We start from the raw sequence: 13099 nt of genomic DNA, 5'->3' as shown, positions 1-13099 counted from the left end.
AAGAAGTTCAAAGACTACAGCTTTCAACATGGATTACACCTCAGAACCAAGAAAACAAAACTTGTCACTACTGATTCAAAAGGCAACATCAAGATAGATGGAGAAATCATTGAAATTACCAAAAATTTTACTTTTACTTGACTCCACAATCAGTACCCATGGTAGCAACAGTTCAGAAATCAAAAGATATATTGCATTGGGCAAGTATATTATAAAGGACTTCTTTGAAGTGCTCTGGAGCCAGGATGTCAGTTTAAGGACTGAGTTTAAGCACAGGTGATTCAAGCTGTGGCATATTCAATTGCTTTATATCTATCGAAAAGTTGTCTAATGAATAAGGAAGACTGAAGAAACATCAATTCGATTTAATTGTGGTGTTGATTATTGAATGTATGACTGTCTGCCAAAAGAACAAACACATCTGTCTTTGAGAAATTGCAACCATGGTGCTCCTTAGAGGCAAGAATGGTGAAACCTCTTACATGCTTTGGTCATATGGTAAAGATGTTCCTGTACTTGAGGAAAAGTAGCTGACTGGGAAAAGACAGTGAATTAACAGAAGATCCTCAAGAAAATAGATTGACAGAGTGACTACAACAATGGACTTTATCATTATGGGGATACTTAAGATGGTACAGGACAGGACAAGGTGCTGCTCTGTTATTCAGAGTGCCTACAAGTCTCAGTCAACTTGAAGGCACCTAACGTCAAAAGAATAAACACTTGGTCTCAGAAAAATCTCAGTCACTAAAACTAGGCCTAATGTTTAGAGTGGTACTATAAAAAACCAATAATTTAGGGACTCCTAGATAGCTTCTTAGACTTTTTAAAATGATTATGCATATTTCATTCCTCTCGGGAGGCTGGGATCTATGAGGAGAAGTGTGGGGTCAAGATTGGTGGATGATTTATCAGCAACCTGCATTATGCGGATGACACAACCCTGCTTGCTGAAATTGAAGAGGACCTGAAGCACCTGCTGCAGAGTGTCAAGGACTGCAGCCTACAATATGTATTGAGGCTCAATGTCAAGAAGACAAAGATTCTCACCACTGGACCAATTGGCAGCATCAGGATGGATGGTGAAGAGATTGAGATTGTACACAGCCTTAGTTTGCTTGGCTCTGTAGTCAACACTCTTGGCACCAGCAGCCAGGAAATTAAAAGGTGCATTGCCATGGGAAAGTCTGCTGGTAGGGACCTCTCCAAAGTACTGAAGAGCAATGGTGTCTCTCTGGAGACTAAGGTGCGTCTGATACAGGTCATGGTTTTCGCAATCACTTGTTATGCATCAGAGAGTTGGACAATGACCAAGGAGGATAGAAGGAGAATTGATGCCTTTGAGCTGTGGTGCTGGAGAAGCGTATTGAGAATACCATGGACTGCTAGGAAAGCAAACAGATTTGTCCTGGAAAGGGTTAAACCGGGTGTCTCCTTGGAGGGAAGGATTCTGAGGCTCCGTCTAACATACGTTGGGCATGTTGTGAGGAGAGACCGGTACTTAGAGAGGGACATAATGCTTGGGAGGGTGGAGGGACGGCGCAGGAGAGGAAGGCCCTCTATGAGGTGGATGGATTCGGTGACTGGGATAATTGGAATGGGAGTGTCAGAGACAGTGCAATTGGCACAGGACAGAGCGGAGTTTAGGGCTGGTGTACATAGGGTCACTATGAGTGGCAAGCGACTCGATGGCACATAACAACAACAACAACATAGACTTCTTATTTGTTGGATAGTCAGTGTTTTTTGTAACTGTAAGGAAGGTACTGTGCACACTAAAAAGAAACGTTCAATATTTTGAAAGGAAAGAGTAAGAAAGTAAGAGTAAGAAGAAAGAAAAGAAAGGAAAAGTGAAAAATAAACAAGATAAGAATTTGGGGAGGAGGAAAACAATGAGAGATTTAAAGTGAGAGACAGATTTAAAATAAGACAAATTTAGGCAGATAGAGAAAAGAAGAAAAAGGAAGTATTTAACAAAGACATGCATCTCAGAGTCAAGAATTTGTTTAAACAGTCCAATTTATTTGTGCCTTAGAACCTTTTAGCATGAAGGAGTGTAACTAACAACAACAAAAAAACACTTTACTGCTATAAAAAGGTTATTGTTTTTGCTTCAGATAAGCATTCTGGCCTAATACTTACTTGGTTTTATTTTTCCCCCTCTGTAATGTAACCCTGTAATGGTTTGTACCAAAGGGCAGCTCACACAAACTATTATGCTAAGTATATACTGTAATTTAGTGATCACATGTTTACTAGATTTCAGAGACATAATTGTTACTTCTAGTAAATATCATTTTCTCTAAATCTCTTAGCAACTCATTCATGTAATAATGTAACAGAAACTGTATATTCACGGTTCTAGTTTAAATACTTTATGTGCCCAACTGACAATAGAACATATTAAAGAAAAGTGAAAAAAAGACTGTCTTAAGATTTTTTTTTTGTTAGGTAACTGATTCAATATCATGATAATTAGTATCATTTTCCCCTCTTCCTCCAACTTTGAAGAAATTGTGGAAATTGTGGTAGTGTCATGAATATTTCTTAACTAGTTATTTACCATGTAACCTTCAATATAGTTTTATAAATAATCATTTAATAAGGATTACACTTGCACTTTCTTTGCCTAATAGTACTCTCTAGTCACTACTCAACCACTGTCCAGCATTTCCCTCAGGGTTCCAATGATGCATAAAGATTGCTGATCACATCTGCCTCTTGGCAACTAAGGACGTAGAAAGAAGCTCTTCCAGACCCAGGTCAGAAACTGGCATGGCTCTAAACTTATAATAACTTTACAAGATAGGCAGGGGACAAGGGAGAATGAGCAGACAAGAGGGATAGAAAGAACAAAGACAAAGCTGCTTTAGTCTGTAGATGAGGAAATATTGAGGATACATAACATGAAGATCACATATAGATGATCTCAATCTTTTAGGGTTGAGACCACATTTCTACTTGAGGAAACTTTATTGATCCAAGAGTTTCTCAAAATCAAAGCCATGTCATGGAATCATCCTGAGGAAGCTTGCAACAGTAAATATCCTATTAGTATTAGTAAAGAAAATATGAAGAAGGCAAGGACAATTTTTGTTGATTCAAATGATATTCAAGAATGAAGGGGAATCTTTAAATTCTCTACTCACTTTGCAATATTTCTTCCAGTAACTCTTTTAAGTTATTCAGAAAATATTTTATAGTGCACATCAGTATGATTGCATTTGGAATTTAGTCCTAACAAACTAATGCTGGAATCTAGAGAACTCAATTTGGATCTCATTTGTCTTATTCAATTTAATATCAATTAAGTAATCATTAGCAACATTTTTATTCATATAAGTGTAGTTTTACATAATAAGCGATCTAATCTAATGGGAATTGGGAAGATCTTAAAAGCATTACTCTAAAATGACAGTCTTATGTGGTAAATTGAGTTTTATGAATCATTTTCCATTTCTAGCACAGAAACCAAGATAAATTTATTCTCAAAATTACTTGGGTGAAAGAATAAATACAGATTAGTATCCTGTGAGCTATAGAAGATCAAGTAGATGATATCCTAAAAGTACTAACTTTCGGTTCTTATTTATTGATGTCTCAAAATTTTACTTGCTCATGCTATTATTATTCCTTTTCTTTTGTTCCACAGCAATTAATGAATTATCTAGTTAGTTATGGGAAATTAGAAAAACTGGAGGAATTGAGATGTTAGATATTTCTATGGTTAAAAATGTTAAAAATTGGTAGATTATAAAATGATGACCACTGACCGGAGTGAAAACATGTATGTATTATAATATCTCTATGAGTCATATTGAAGTCAAGGGTACAATTTCACAGATGATTATTATTATTGCCTTGAGAATAAGATTGTTATTAAGAAAAAGGTGCTGAAAGTTTTAGTGCTTCCATTTACAACTCACTCACAGGAAAAAGAAAAACTCCATAGAGCATTTCAAGAGCTGTATTCTTTGCTCTTTTTTCTATTTGAACTAATTTAGATGGGTTGTAGAGTTAAGTAAAGGAGCAGTAGTTCCTTCTGTGTGATTAACTGCCTCTGAAAATCTTCCAGAGGGTCAGCTATGGGCCAGTGCCAACCTGATGGTACACAACAGCAACAGCCACTACCCAAGTCAATTCTGATTCGTAGTGGCCCTGTAGGATATAGAGTAAAACTGCCCCATAGAGTTTCGAAGGAAACATATCTTTAAAGAATACTGTACAGAAGCAGACTGACACATTTTTATATTTTAGAGTAGCTGGTAGATAAATTGTTGACCTTTTGGCTTGCATCTGTACTCTTTAACTACTTGGCTGCTAGGGCCTTCTTTGAGAGAACAGATCCTATTACTAATAGTATATATTCTTTGACAGAACCCTAGAGAGACACAATTTTACTAAAGAACCTGGGAAAACCATGAAAATCAGTTCTATAGAAGCTTTCTTGTCCAGACAGTTCAGATGTCTGATATAAATGCTCAAAAAATTCCATCACTAAAATAATCGTGATTTAAGTATGTAGATTGCTTAATGTTTTTATAACTATCTTTCCCTAGAGCATCATTAATATATCTAGAAGGAAAGGCTGAAATTCATAGAAGTTGGAGAACTTACAGATCATAGGAGGCAGAGCTGTGAGTCAAATCCAATTCTTCAATTTCTGGACTCCCCCCGCCCCTCCAATGGACACCTCAAGTCCTAGAATATTCTTAATTTTATGAGCTCTTAAAAGGCATCACAGATAAAAAGAAGTTGTCATTATTCAGGAGAAATTCAATCCCTTTAAACATCTTTGATATCATGGTTAGAATTCTTAAAGAAAAGTAATGTGAATTATATTTTGTAACTGCCCAGTCAAAATATATTTGAGAACATCAAGATTAGCAGTAGATGAGCTTTCTAAACTTTCCACCAACATGAGAATATAGACCATGTTAAGGATGTTAGTGCTCAGATACCTACATAAGTTCTGTTGTTTAATATAAATTTCAAAATTTCTGACTATATCAAATACATGTTAAAAGTTTAATGAAAACAGAAATTCAAGGATGAAAAAATTATTTGCTCATTATCCTGAATTCAAAAGACACACTTCAGTTTACTGTTTGTTGTTGTTGTTAAGTGCCTTCGAGTCGCAACCCTATGAAGGAGAGTCCTCGACGCTTGGGTGCCTTTCATCCTCTCTCCAGGTTCATAGGGTTTCCGGAGGCAAGCTATTATGGAAGTGGTTACCACTCCTCCTTCCAAGTTTACTGTTTAGCAAACTGAAATAATAAATTTTTTTTTAAACCATCCTATCTGAGATGTAGTAAACTTAAGACAGACTCTAGCTGTAACTTTAAGTTTTGTTTTTGTTTGATATTTCTAGTCTTTATTAATTCTTTGTTGTAATCTACATCTTGAACTTTTTTTTTTTTAATTATTTTGTGTGCGTGTACCGTCAAATCAGATCTGACTGGTACAGGAGGATATTGCGCCTCCTTCTCCGGCAGAGCATCTGGTGGATTCGAACCGTGTTTCTCTGGGATTGCAGTGCAGCTTCTTGCCACTAGGCCACCAGAGCTCCCCATACATCTTGAACTTTTTAAGTAATAAAGATAGTATTACTCATTTGTTCTTAGAGGTCTCTCTTTTTAAAAGTTAAAAATACTCTAAAAATGTGACTTGCTATTGTCTTAGATAATAGAATTCCCAAGTTATATATGGGTTACATTTTTAAAATATATTTGCAAAATTTCCATTTACAACTCAGAATGCATTTTCCTTTGAAAACATTAGAGATGGTTATATTTACAAAACCATATTAAGACAGCAAAATTCACTCAAATCATTTACTCATCCCTAACATTTCCAAAGGCACAAACATGCATGTTTGTTTTTACAGAGATTCAGAGCCATCAACAGTCCTGCCTGGATTCCCATGGAAATAGTTAACAATGTCACTGAGTTTATATTCCTGGGACTGTCCCAAGATCCTGGAACGCAGCTCATATTCTTTGCACTCTTCCTCCTCTTCTACACTGTGATTATGGTGGGAAATCTGCTTATCTTACTGACTGTCTTTTTTGACCCCCGGCTCCACACACCGATGTATTTCTTCCTCAGTAACCTGTCTTTTGTGGACATTGCTTACTCCTCAGCCACAGCTCCCAAGATGATTGCAGACTTCATATCAGAGAAAAAGACCATTTCCTACTGGGGCTGTGTGACTCAGATGTTTACCTTCCACTTTTTTGGTTGTGCTGAGATTTTTGTTTTGACTGTCATGGCTTTTGACCGTTATGCTGCGATCTGCCAGCCTCTTCGCTATACTACCATCATGAGTGCCAATGTTTGTTCCGTGCTAGCGTTAGTGTCCTGGTTGGGGGCCCTGGGTCATTCCTTTGTGCAGACCCTCCTAACTTTTCAGCTGCCCTTCTGCAATGCTCAAGTCATTGACCACTACTTTTGTGACGTCCACCCAGTCCTAAAACTTGCATGTGCTGATACAACACTGGTAAACATCTTGGTCATTGCTAATAGTGGTCTTATCTCTCTGGGATGTTTCCTTATTCTTTTAGCCTCCTACACAGTTATTTTATTTAGTCTTCGGAAGCGATCTGCAGAGAGCCGTCGCAAAGCTCTCTCTACCTGTGGATCTCATCTGACTGTAGTGACTTTCTTCTTTGTTCCTTGTATCTTTATTTATCTCCGCCCATCTACGACCTTCCCACTGGATAAAGCCGTGTCTGTGTTCTATACTACCATCACCCCAATGCTAAACCCACTCATTTACACTCTGAGAAATGAGGATGTAAAGAATGCCATGAAACGACTATGGAGCAGGAAGATCTCGAAGGAGAAACAGAAGGGATAGTTTATCAGAATATCAAGTGCATAAAATTGGTTGGTACTTATAAAAGCCATTGTAGGTTAATCAATGATTAGATAGTCTCTAAAACAAAACTATCTCATGTTTTTAATTTAATAGGAAACAATTTTATATCCTTTTTTGATTCTTTGTTTTTGGGTGAGCCAAACTTATTACCGTTAGTCACCATGATAGCTGAATGTAAACCTTTCCACCCTGGAAAAATTTATCCTCTCCTTTCTTCTAACAGGTAAAAAAATTATGTCAAATTTAACACCTTTAGATCCCCCTCTTTCAAATAGAGTTTCCTTATAATTTAATAATTTTCAAAGAGGTTGTTGAAAGGGTATTACTGAGGAAATCACATCGTTACTCCTAGAAAAAGAAGCTTAACTTGTCAGAGTTCCTTCTGTCCTCTTCCCCTACTTTATTCCTCTTTTTATCTTATTTTCTCTTGTCCTCACTTCACTTACTTACTTCTTTCCTTATTTTGTCAATTTTTCATGTTTTTCTAGTTCTCCTTAATATCAACAGAACCTGGTAGGAGAAACAGATTCGTAAGCACACATAATTCAATTAACAAATCACGATGAAGAGAGATGATTGAAAGATAACTTCTATAAGGGGAGAAAAGAACATTTTACACATTTTGGTGCAGAGCAATTATTTTAAAGACTTCTTTGGGACATGTGAATGATTTTCTACTACTTCAATACCGTGATACTGTTTCTATGGATACTAATCTTACTTTGTAATTTTGGAAATTACAAAATAATTAACATAACTGGAGTTAATTGATATCTGAACTGCTGAAATAAGTTAATGAGATACATTTCTATGACAAAATTGTAATTAAAATTATGTATAAGCATCTCTTTTTGTAGTACTTTCAGTAAAGTTGGAAACTGTTTACAGCTGTTTGATATTTCACAGAAGATAGTTTTATAATTTTTATTCTAAGGATTTTTTTAACACCTCATCTTATAGTTCTTTTTCAAGAACTCTTTGCTAATTAATTTTAACAAACATTTTTCTCTGCATATTTTAAGAATTTCTATGTACAGCTTATAAAAATATATTTTTAAAATAAATGCATTCAATCCCATTTCTGCAACTTTCCTGTAGTATACACAATGTATCTTACTTCTTTTTTGTTTGTAATTGGTGCAGGGATGACTCTGTATTAGTTGTTTGTGACACAGATTTCTTATTATTACCTCAATATCTATTGTTCTGTTTCTAAAAATTAGTAACAGAAACATGGTGATATTTATGGTGACTTGTCTAAAATATTACATATTTAGTCTCTCCTTTGTATCGAGGGATGGACAATGTGATGGTGACAAGAGAACTGTTGGTCAAAATTTTAGTGACTCAAATAAAACATATATTTGAAGATAGCTCCTACAGAGGGAAGAAAAAGGGGGATACTTTAGGATATTTAGTAAGAATTTGAATAAGAGGTAACATCTGAAAAACAAACTTTATAAAAACCACTTATCAAAAATAATGAGAAAAATATTTGAAGTCTTTTGTTGGAATTACAAACTTAAAAAATTAAAAAGAAATGATTTTTTGGGAAAAATTTAAAAAGCAACACATGTAATTTAAGATATTAAAAGATAAAGGCAAGGACTTCTTTAAGGTTAAAAAAATGCAAAGAAGCATTACTCTCCTATATTAGCTATTAAGAATATTATCACAGGCAGTGAGTGAGTGACAACTATAATTAATTTTTATTTGCTTGTTCTTACATTTCCAAAGTTAAGATGACCTACCTGTTCATGCTATCTTTAGCATGCGTGCTTTAGTTTGTGACATTATAAAAATGGATAATTTAGCCGTATTCTTAATATACTGTGACAATTAAAGGAAATTACTCACTTAAAAAATAATATTATCACAATAAACATTGTTGCACCCATTTGAGTCCCCATTTTCAATTTTTTCATTTGTACTACTAAATATTTAAAGAAGCAAGAGTTAGAATGATTTCTCTTATCCAAGAGCCAAACAAAATAAAAAATTGAAATTTATGTTAAGTTCAACAAAAATTGACATTTGTTAGCAACATTTATAAGCATTAATAATCAAAAGTCATCAAATCAAGGTATGCCAGCATTGTGTTCAGTGGTTAACTTTCCTAAAATAAAAAGCAAATTCAATATGATTAATCAATCAAAGCCAAAGATAAGAAATTTATCCCTATAAACATTATTTTGAAATACCTGTAACAAGTATAAACTTCAATCTCCTTACTATTTTCTTTTTAGGGTGCTCCCGTTGTCAAACAGTTTTCTTGCTTAGGAAGGCCACCTAACTGTAATTGATTTGCTGGTAATATTTTTCTTTCCATAATACCTGGGAATGAAATTGCTTGGTCATGTGATGGTTCTCCCTTTACTTTTTGAGGAACCCCCAAAGTATTTTTTACAGTGACTACACCACCCACCATTTTACTATCTGATCAGCAATGGACGGCAGTTTTTGTTACCCATTTTTCTGATAATAAACATCTTGTTATTGTTGCAATGTGCCAGTCAGGTTGTCTGTATTCATAGTGATCCTGTGTACCACAGCTCTGAAGCCTACCCTAATCTGAGCCAGTCTCACTGACTTCGACACACCTACCCCATTAATTTAGTTACTGTATCAATTCGTCTTATTGGGGTCTTCCTCGCCTGTGCTGTCCCTCCACCTTTCCAAGCATGATGTCCTTTTCCAAGGATCAGTCCCACATGGCCATATGACCAAAGATTGTGTGACTGAGCTTCAAAATCCTAGCCTCCAAGAAGAAATTTGGTTTCATCCTTCTTGGTGGACCATGGTGTATGTTCAAGGCTCTTTTCCAACACCACAACTCAAAGGCATGGATTCTTTTTCTGTCATCCTTAGTCATTGCCCAGCTCCCTGATGCATAGCAAGTAATTGCAGACTGTGGGCTAAATCAGCTGCATCTTAGTCTCTAGACTGATATTGCTTTTCAGCTGTACTCAAGAGAGGTGTCTGACAGCAGGTTTTCCCAGTGCAACACGCTTTTTGATTTTCTGACTGTTGGTTCCAAGAGTGTTGATGTGATGCTGACCAAGTTAGAATTAACAACCTCAATCTCTTCTCTATCTATGATGACCTTGCCAATTGGCCTAGTGGTGAGAACCTTTGTCTCCTTGATGTTGGATTCAATCTATATTGAAGACTACAATCTTGGACTGTCTGCAGCAAATGCTTCAGGTCCTCCTCAGTTTCAGCAAGCAAGGTTGTGCCATCCACATGTCACAGGTTGTTGAAGAGTCTTCCACAAATTCTGATGCCATATTCATCCTCATATAACCCAGCCTCCTGAATGATCTGTTCCACATGAGATAGGACACATTCCTGATGCACTCCTTTCATTATTTTGAACCAAGTGTTTTCTTGCTCTGTTTTGAAGACCGCTTCCTGAACAAGAGTATAGTTTTCACCTGAGTACAATTTAGTGATCTGGGATTCCCATTTTCTTCAAGGTTAGCCACAAGTTGTGTGATCCACACGGTTAAATGTCTGTACATAGTCAATGAAACACAGATAGATATTCCTCTTGTACTCTTTGCTTTCTGCTAAGAGCAATCCAATATTGGTGATAATGTCTCTAGTGCCACGACCTCTTCTAAACTCTGTTCGTATTTCTGGTAGTTCTCTATTGCTATGCTATTCCAGTTGTTTTCTTATAATCTTCAGCAGGATTTTACTTGCATGTGATATTAGGGTATTGTTCGATAATTTTCAGTCTATCACATTACTTTTTTATTTAAATGGTAATACATATGGATATTTTCCAGTCAGTTGGGCATATAGATGGCCTCCCAATTTCTTGGCACAACCTGGTGAACACATCCAGGGCAGCATCTGTTTGTTGGAACATGTCAGTTGGTATGCCACCAATTTCTAGGGTCTTGTTTTTTCCAATTCCTTCAGAGCAGCTTGAACTTCCTCCTTGATTACCATTTTCTCTTGATCATATGTGTTTCATGAAATTCTTCTGGGTTAACCAATTCTTTTTGATACAGTAACTCAGTATACTTCTTTTCTTTTAATGCTTCCAGGATCATTCAATATTCTGCCTATAGAGTCTTTAAGTATTGCAAATCAAGGTTTGAATTACTGAGGGGTAAATTGGTATCTCATCTTTTTTATATATTTAATGGACATTTTACTTTTAATTTTAATTTTATATTTAATGGACTTTTATATTGAAGTTCTAAATTGAATTCTTAGGCTTTTTATCATTTAGTGGTATGGGTTCTTTATATATTCTGATTATCAAATTCTTACCAAATATATGATTCATGAGCCTCTTTCATGTAAAGCCACAGCTTGTGGTCCCAAGGAGCATCTAAAGCACAGATGCTGGACAAGCTAACTGGTGTATTTGCTCCTCATTTATCTACTTGTCCCCACAAACTGAGAGAATGTCTACCACTGATCATTTTCTTGAGAAACAGATTTAATTGTGCCCTAACTGGAGATGAGGTTAAAACAAACAAACAACCCCAAAAAAACCACCTGCATGCAGTGATTCATTAAGGTTTAAGGCAAGATCCTAACTGGTATAACTTACCCTGCTGGTTTCATTGATATAGTCAGCATTAACAATACTAACGAGCCTTTCCATCTGATCTATAATACTGGCCAATTTACTACTGGTCACAGCATTATACCTGAGGAGGCCAAGTACAAAGTTGTACAAAGTAAGAAGGATCTTTGTAGACATAAAAGGAATCCCTCATCTGGTGACCGATGAGGTTCAAACCATCTGCTACCCTGATCCTCTATCAAGGTAGGTGACATCATTTAGATTGACTTGGAGACTTAAGAGATTATTGTTTTTATTGATTCCACGTGCACGGTGACTGGAGGTGCTAACCTGGGAAGAACTGATATGGTCATTAATAGAGACATCCTGACTCTTTTTGATGTGCTACATGTGAAAGACGCCGATGGGAACAGATTTGCCACTTGATTTTCCAACATTTTTTTGTTATTGGCAAAGGCAAAAAAACATGGATCTCTCTTCTACAGGAAAAATGTAGTCACCTTGCCATTGTTGAAGAGAGAGATACATGAGAGCGGCTGCAAAACATAGTGGGAGAAATAATCTCTAGGTGATGTGACTGAATAAGCTTTTACATAATTAAAAATACCACAGCATAAAAAATATAATTCCCTGTGATATTCTCCCATTTTGCAAAGATTATCTCTTTACTCTGTTGAATGTGTTATATGCATGTAATAGAATATTATTCAGTCACAAAGGGAAACAAAGCTGAGCCAGAAACAAAAGAGCAAATACTGTATGATTCCCCTTTATACAAATTATCCAGAATAGATAAATACAGAGAATAAAGTGGCTTGTTCTTATGTGCCATAAAGTCACCTGTGACTCATAGTAAGCCTATGCACAACTGCTCTGAACCCTACCCTATCTTGAGCCAATGTCACTGTCTGACACACCTGCCTCTTTCAGGCCAGTCATTGTGTCAATCCATCTCATCCAGGATCTTCCTCTATTGCATTGTACCTCTACCCTTCCAAGTACAATGTTCTTCTCCAAGGACTGATCCATCCTGGTAACATGCCCAAAGTATATGAGACAGAGCTTCAAAATCCTTGCCTTCAAAGAGCAACTTGGATTTACCATCTCCGAGATCTGTTTGTTCTCCTGGCAGCCATGGTTTGTTCAATACTCTTCTGTAGCACCACAACTCAAAAAGTATCAATTCTTCTTAAGTATTTCTTATTTATTTTCCAGCTTCCTGATGCATAGAAACTAACTGTGAAGATAATGGCCTAAATCAGATGCACCTTAGTCTCTAGAATGACATCTTTGCATTTCACCACTCTGGAGAGGTCCCTTACAGCAGACTTTCCTAATCTAATTAATCTTTTTAAAATTCCTGGCTACTGGTGCCAAGAGTGTTGATTGTGGACCCAAGCAAGCAGAAATTGTTTTCCTGATTTTGAATCATGCAATGGTTCCTTGCTCTGTTCCACTGTCTGCTTCTTGGTTTGAATATAGGTTTTGTATGAGAACAATCAAGTGTTCTGGGATTCTGATTCTTCTCAAGGTTAGCCACAATTTTTTGTGATCCACATTTGTTGTTGTTGTTGTTATGTGCCATCGAGTCATTTCCAACTCATAGCGACCCTATGCACAACAGCTCTAAACCCTGCTCTATCCTGCGCCAACCGCACCGCCTCTGACACACC

At 36.3% G+C, this 13099-nt stretch overlaps 1 protein-coding gene and 1 pseudogene across 1 annotated transcript; both read left to right on the top strand.

Annotated features, from left to right (window-relative positions):
• Positions 1-465: 465 nt before the first annotated feature.
• LOC102862367 (olfactory receptor 4S2-like) lies at positions 466-6859 on the top strand. Its single transcript, XM_006883264.1, has 2 exons — positions 466-498; positions 5888-6859. The coding sequence occupies exons 1-2, from the start codon at positions 466-468 to the stop codon at positions 6857-6859; spliced, it is 1005 nt and encodes a 334-aa protein (XP_006883326.1).
• A 4377-nt stretch (positions 6860-11236) lies between these two features.
• LOC102861961 lies at positions 11237-11998 on the top strand (annotated as a pseudogene).
• The last annotated feature ends 1101 nt before the right edge of the window (positions 11999-13099 follow it).

The sequence above is a fragment of the Elephantulus edwardii genome, unplaced genomic scaffold (assembly GCF_000299155.1).
Source record: "Elephantulus edwardii isolate Elephantulus edwardi_28Jun2011 unplaced genomic scaffold, EleEdw1.0 scaffold00026, whole genome shotgun sequence".
NCBI lineage: Eukaryota > Metazoa > Chordata > Mammalia > Macroscelidea > Macroscelididae > Elephantulus > Elephantulus edwardii.
Note: the sequence above shows the minus strand (reverse complement) of the source record. Positions and strands in the feature narration are given on the sequence as shown.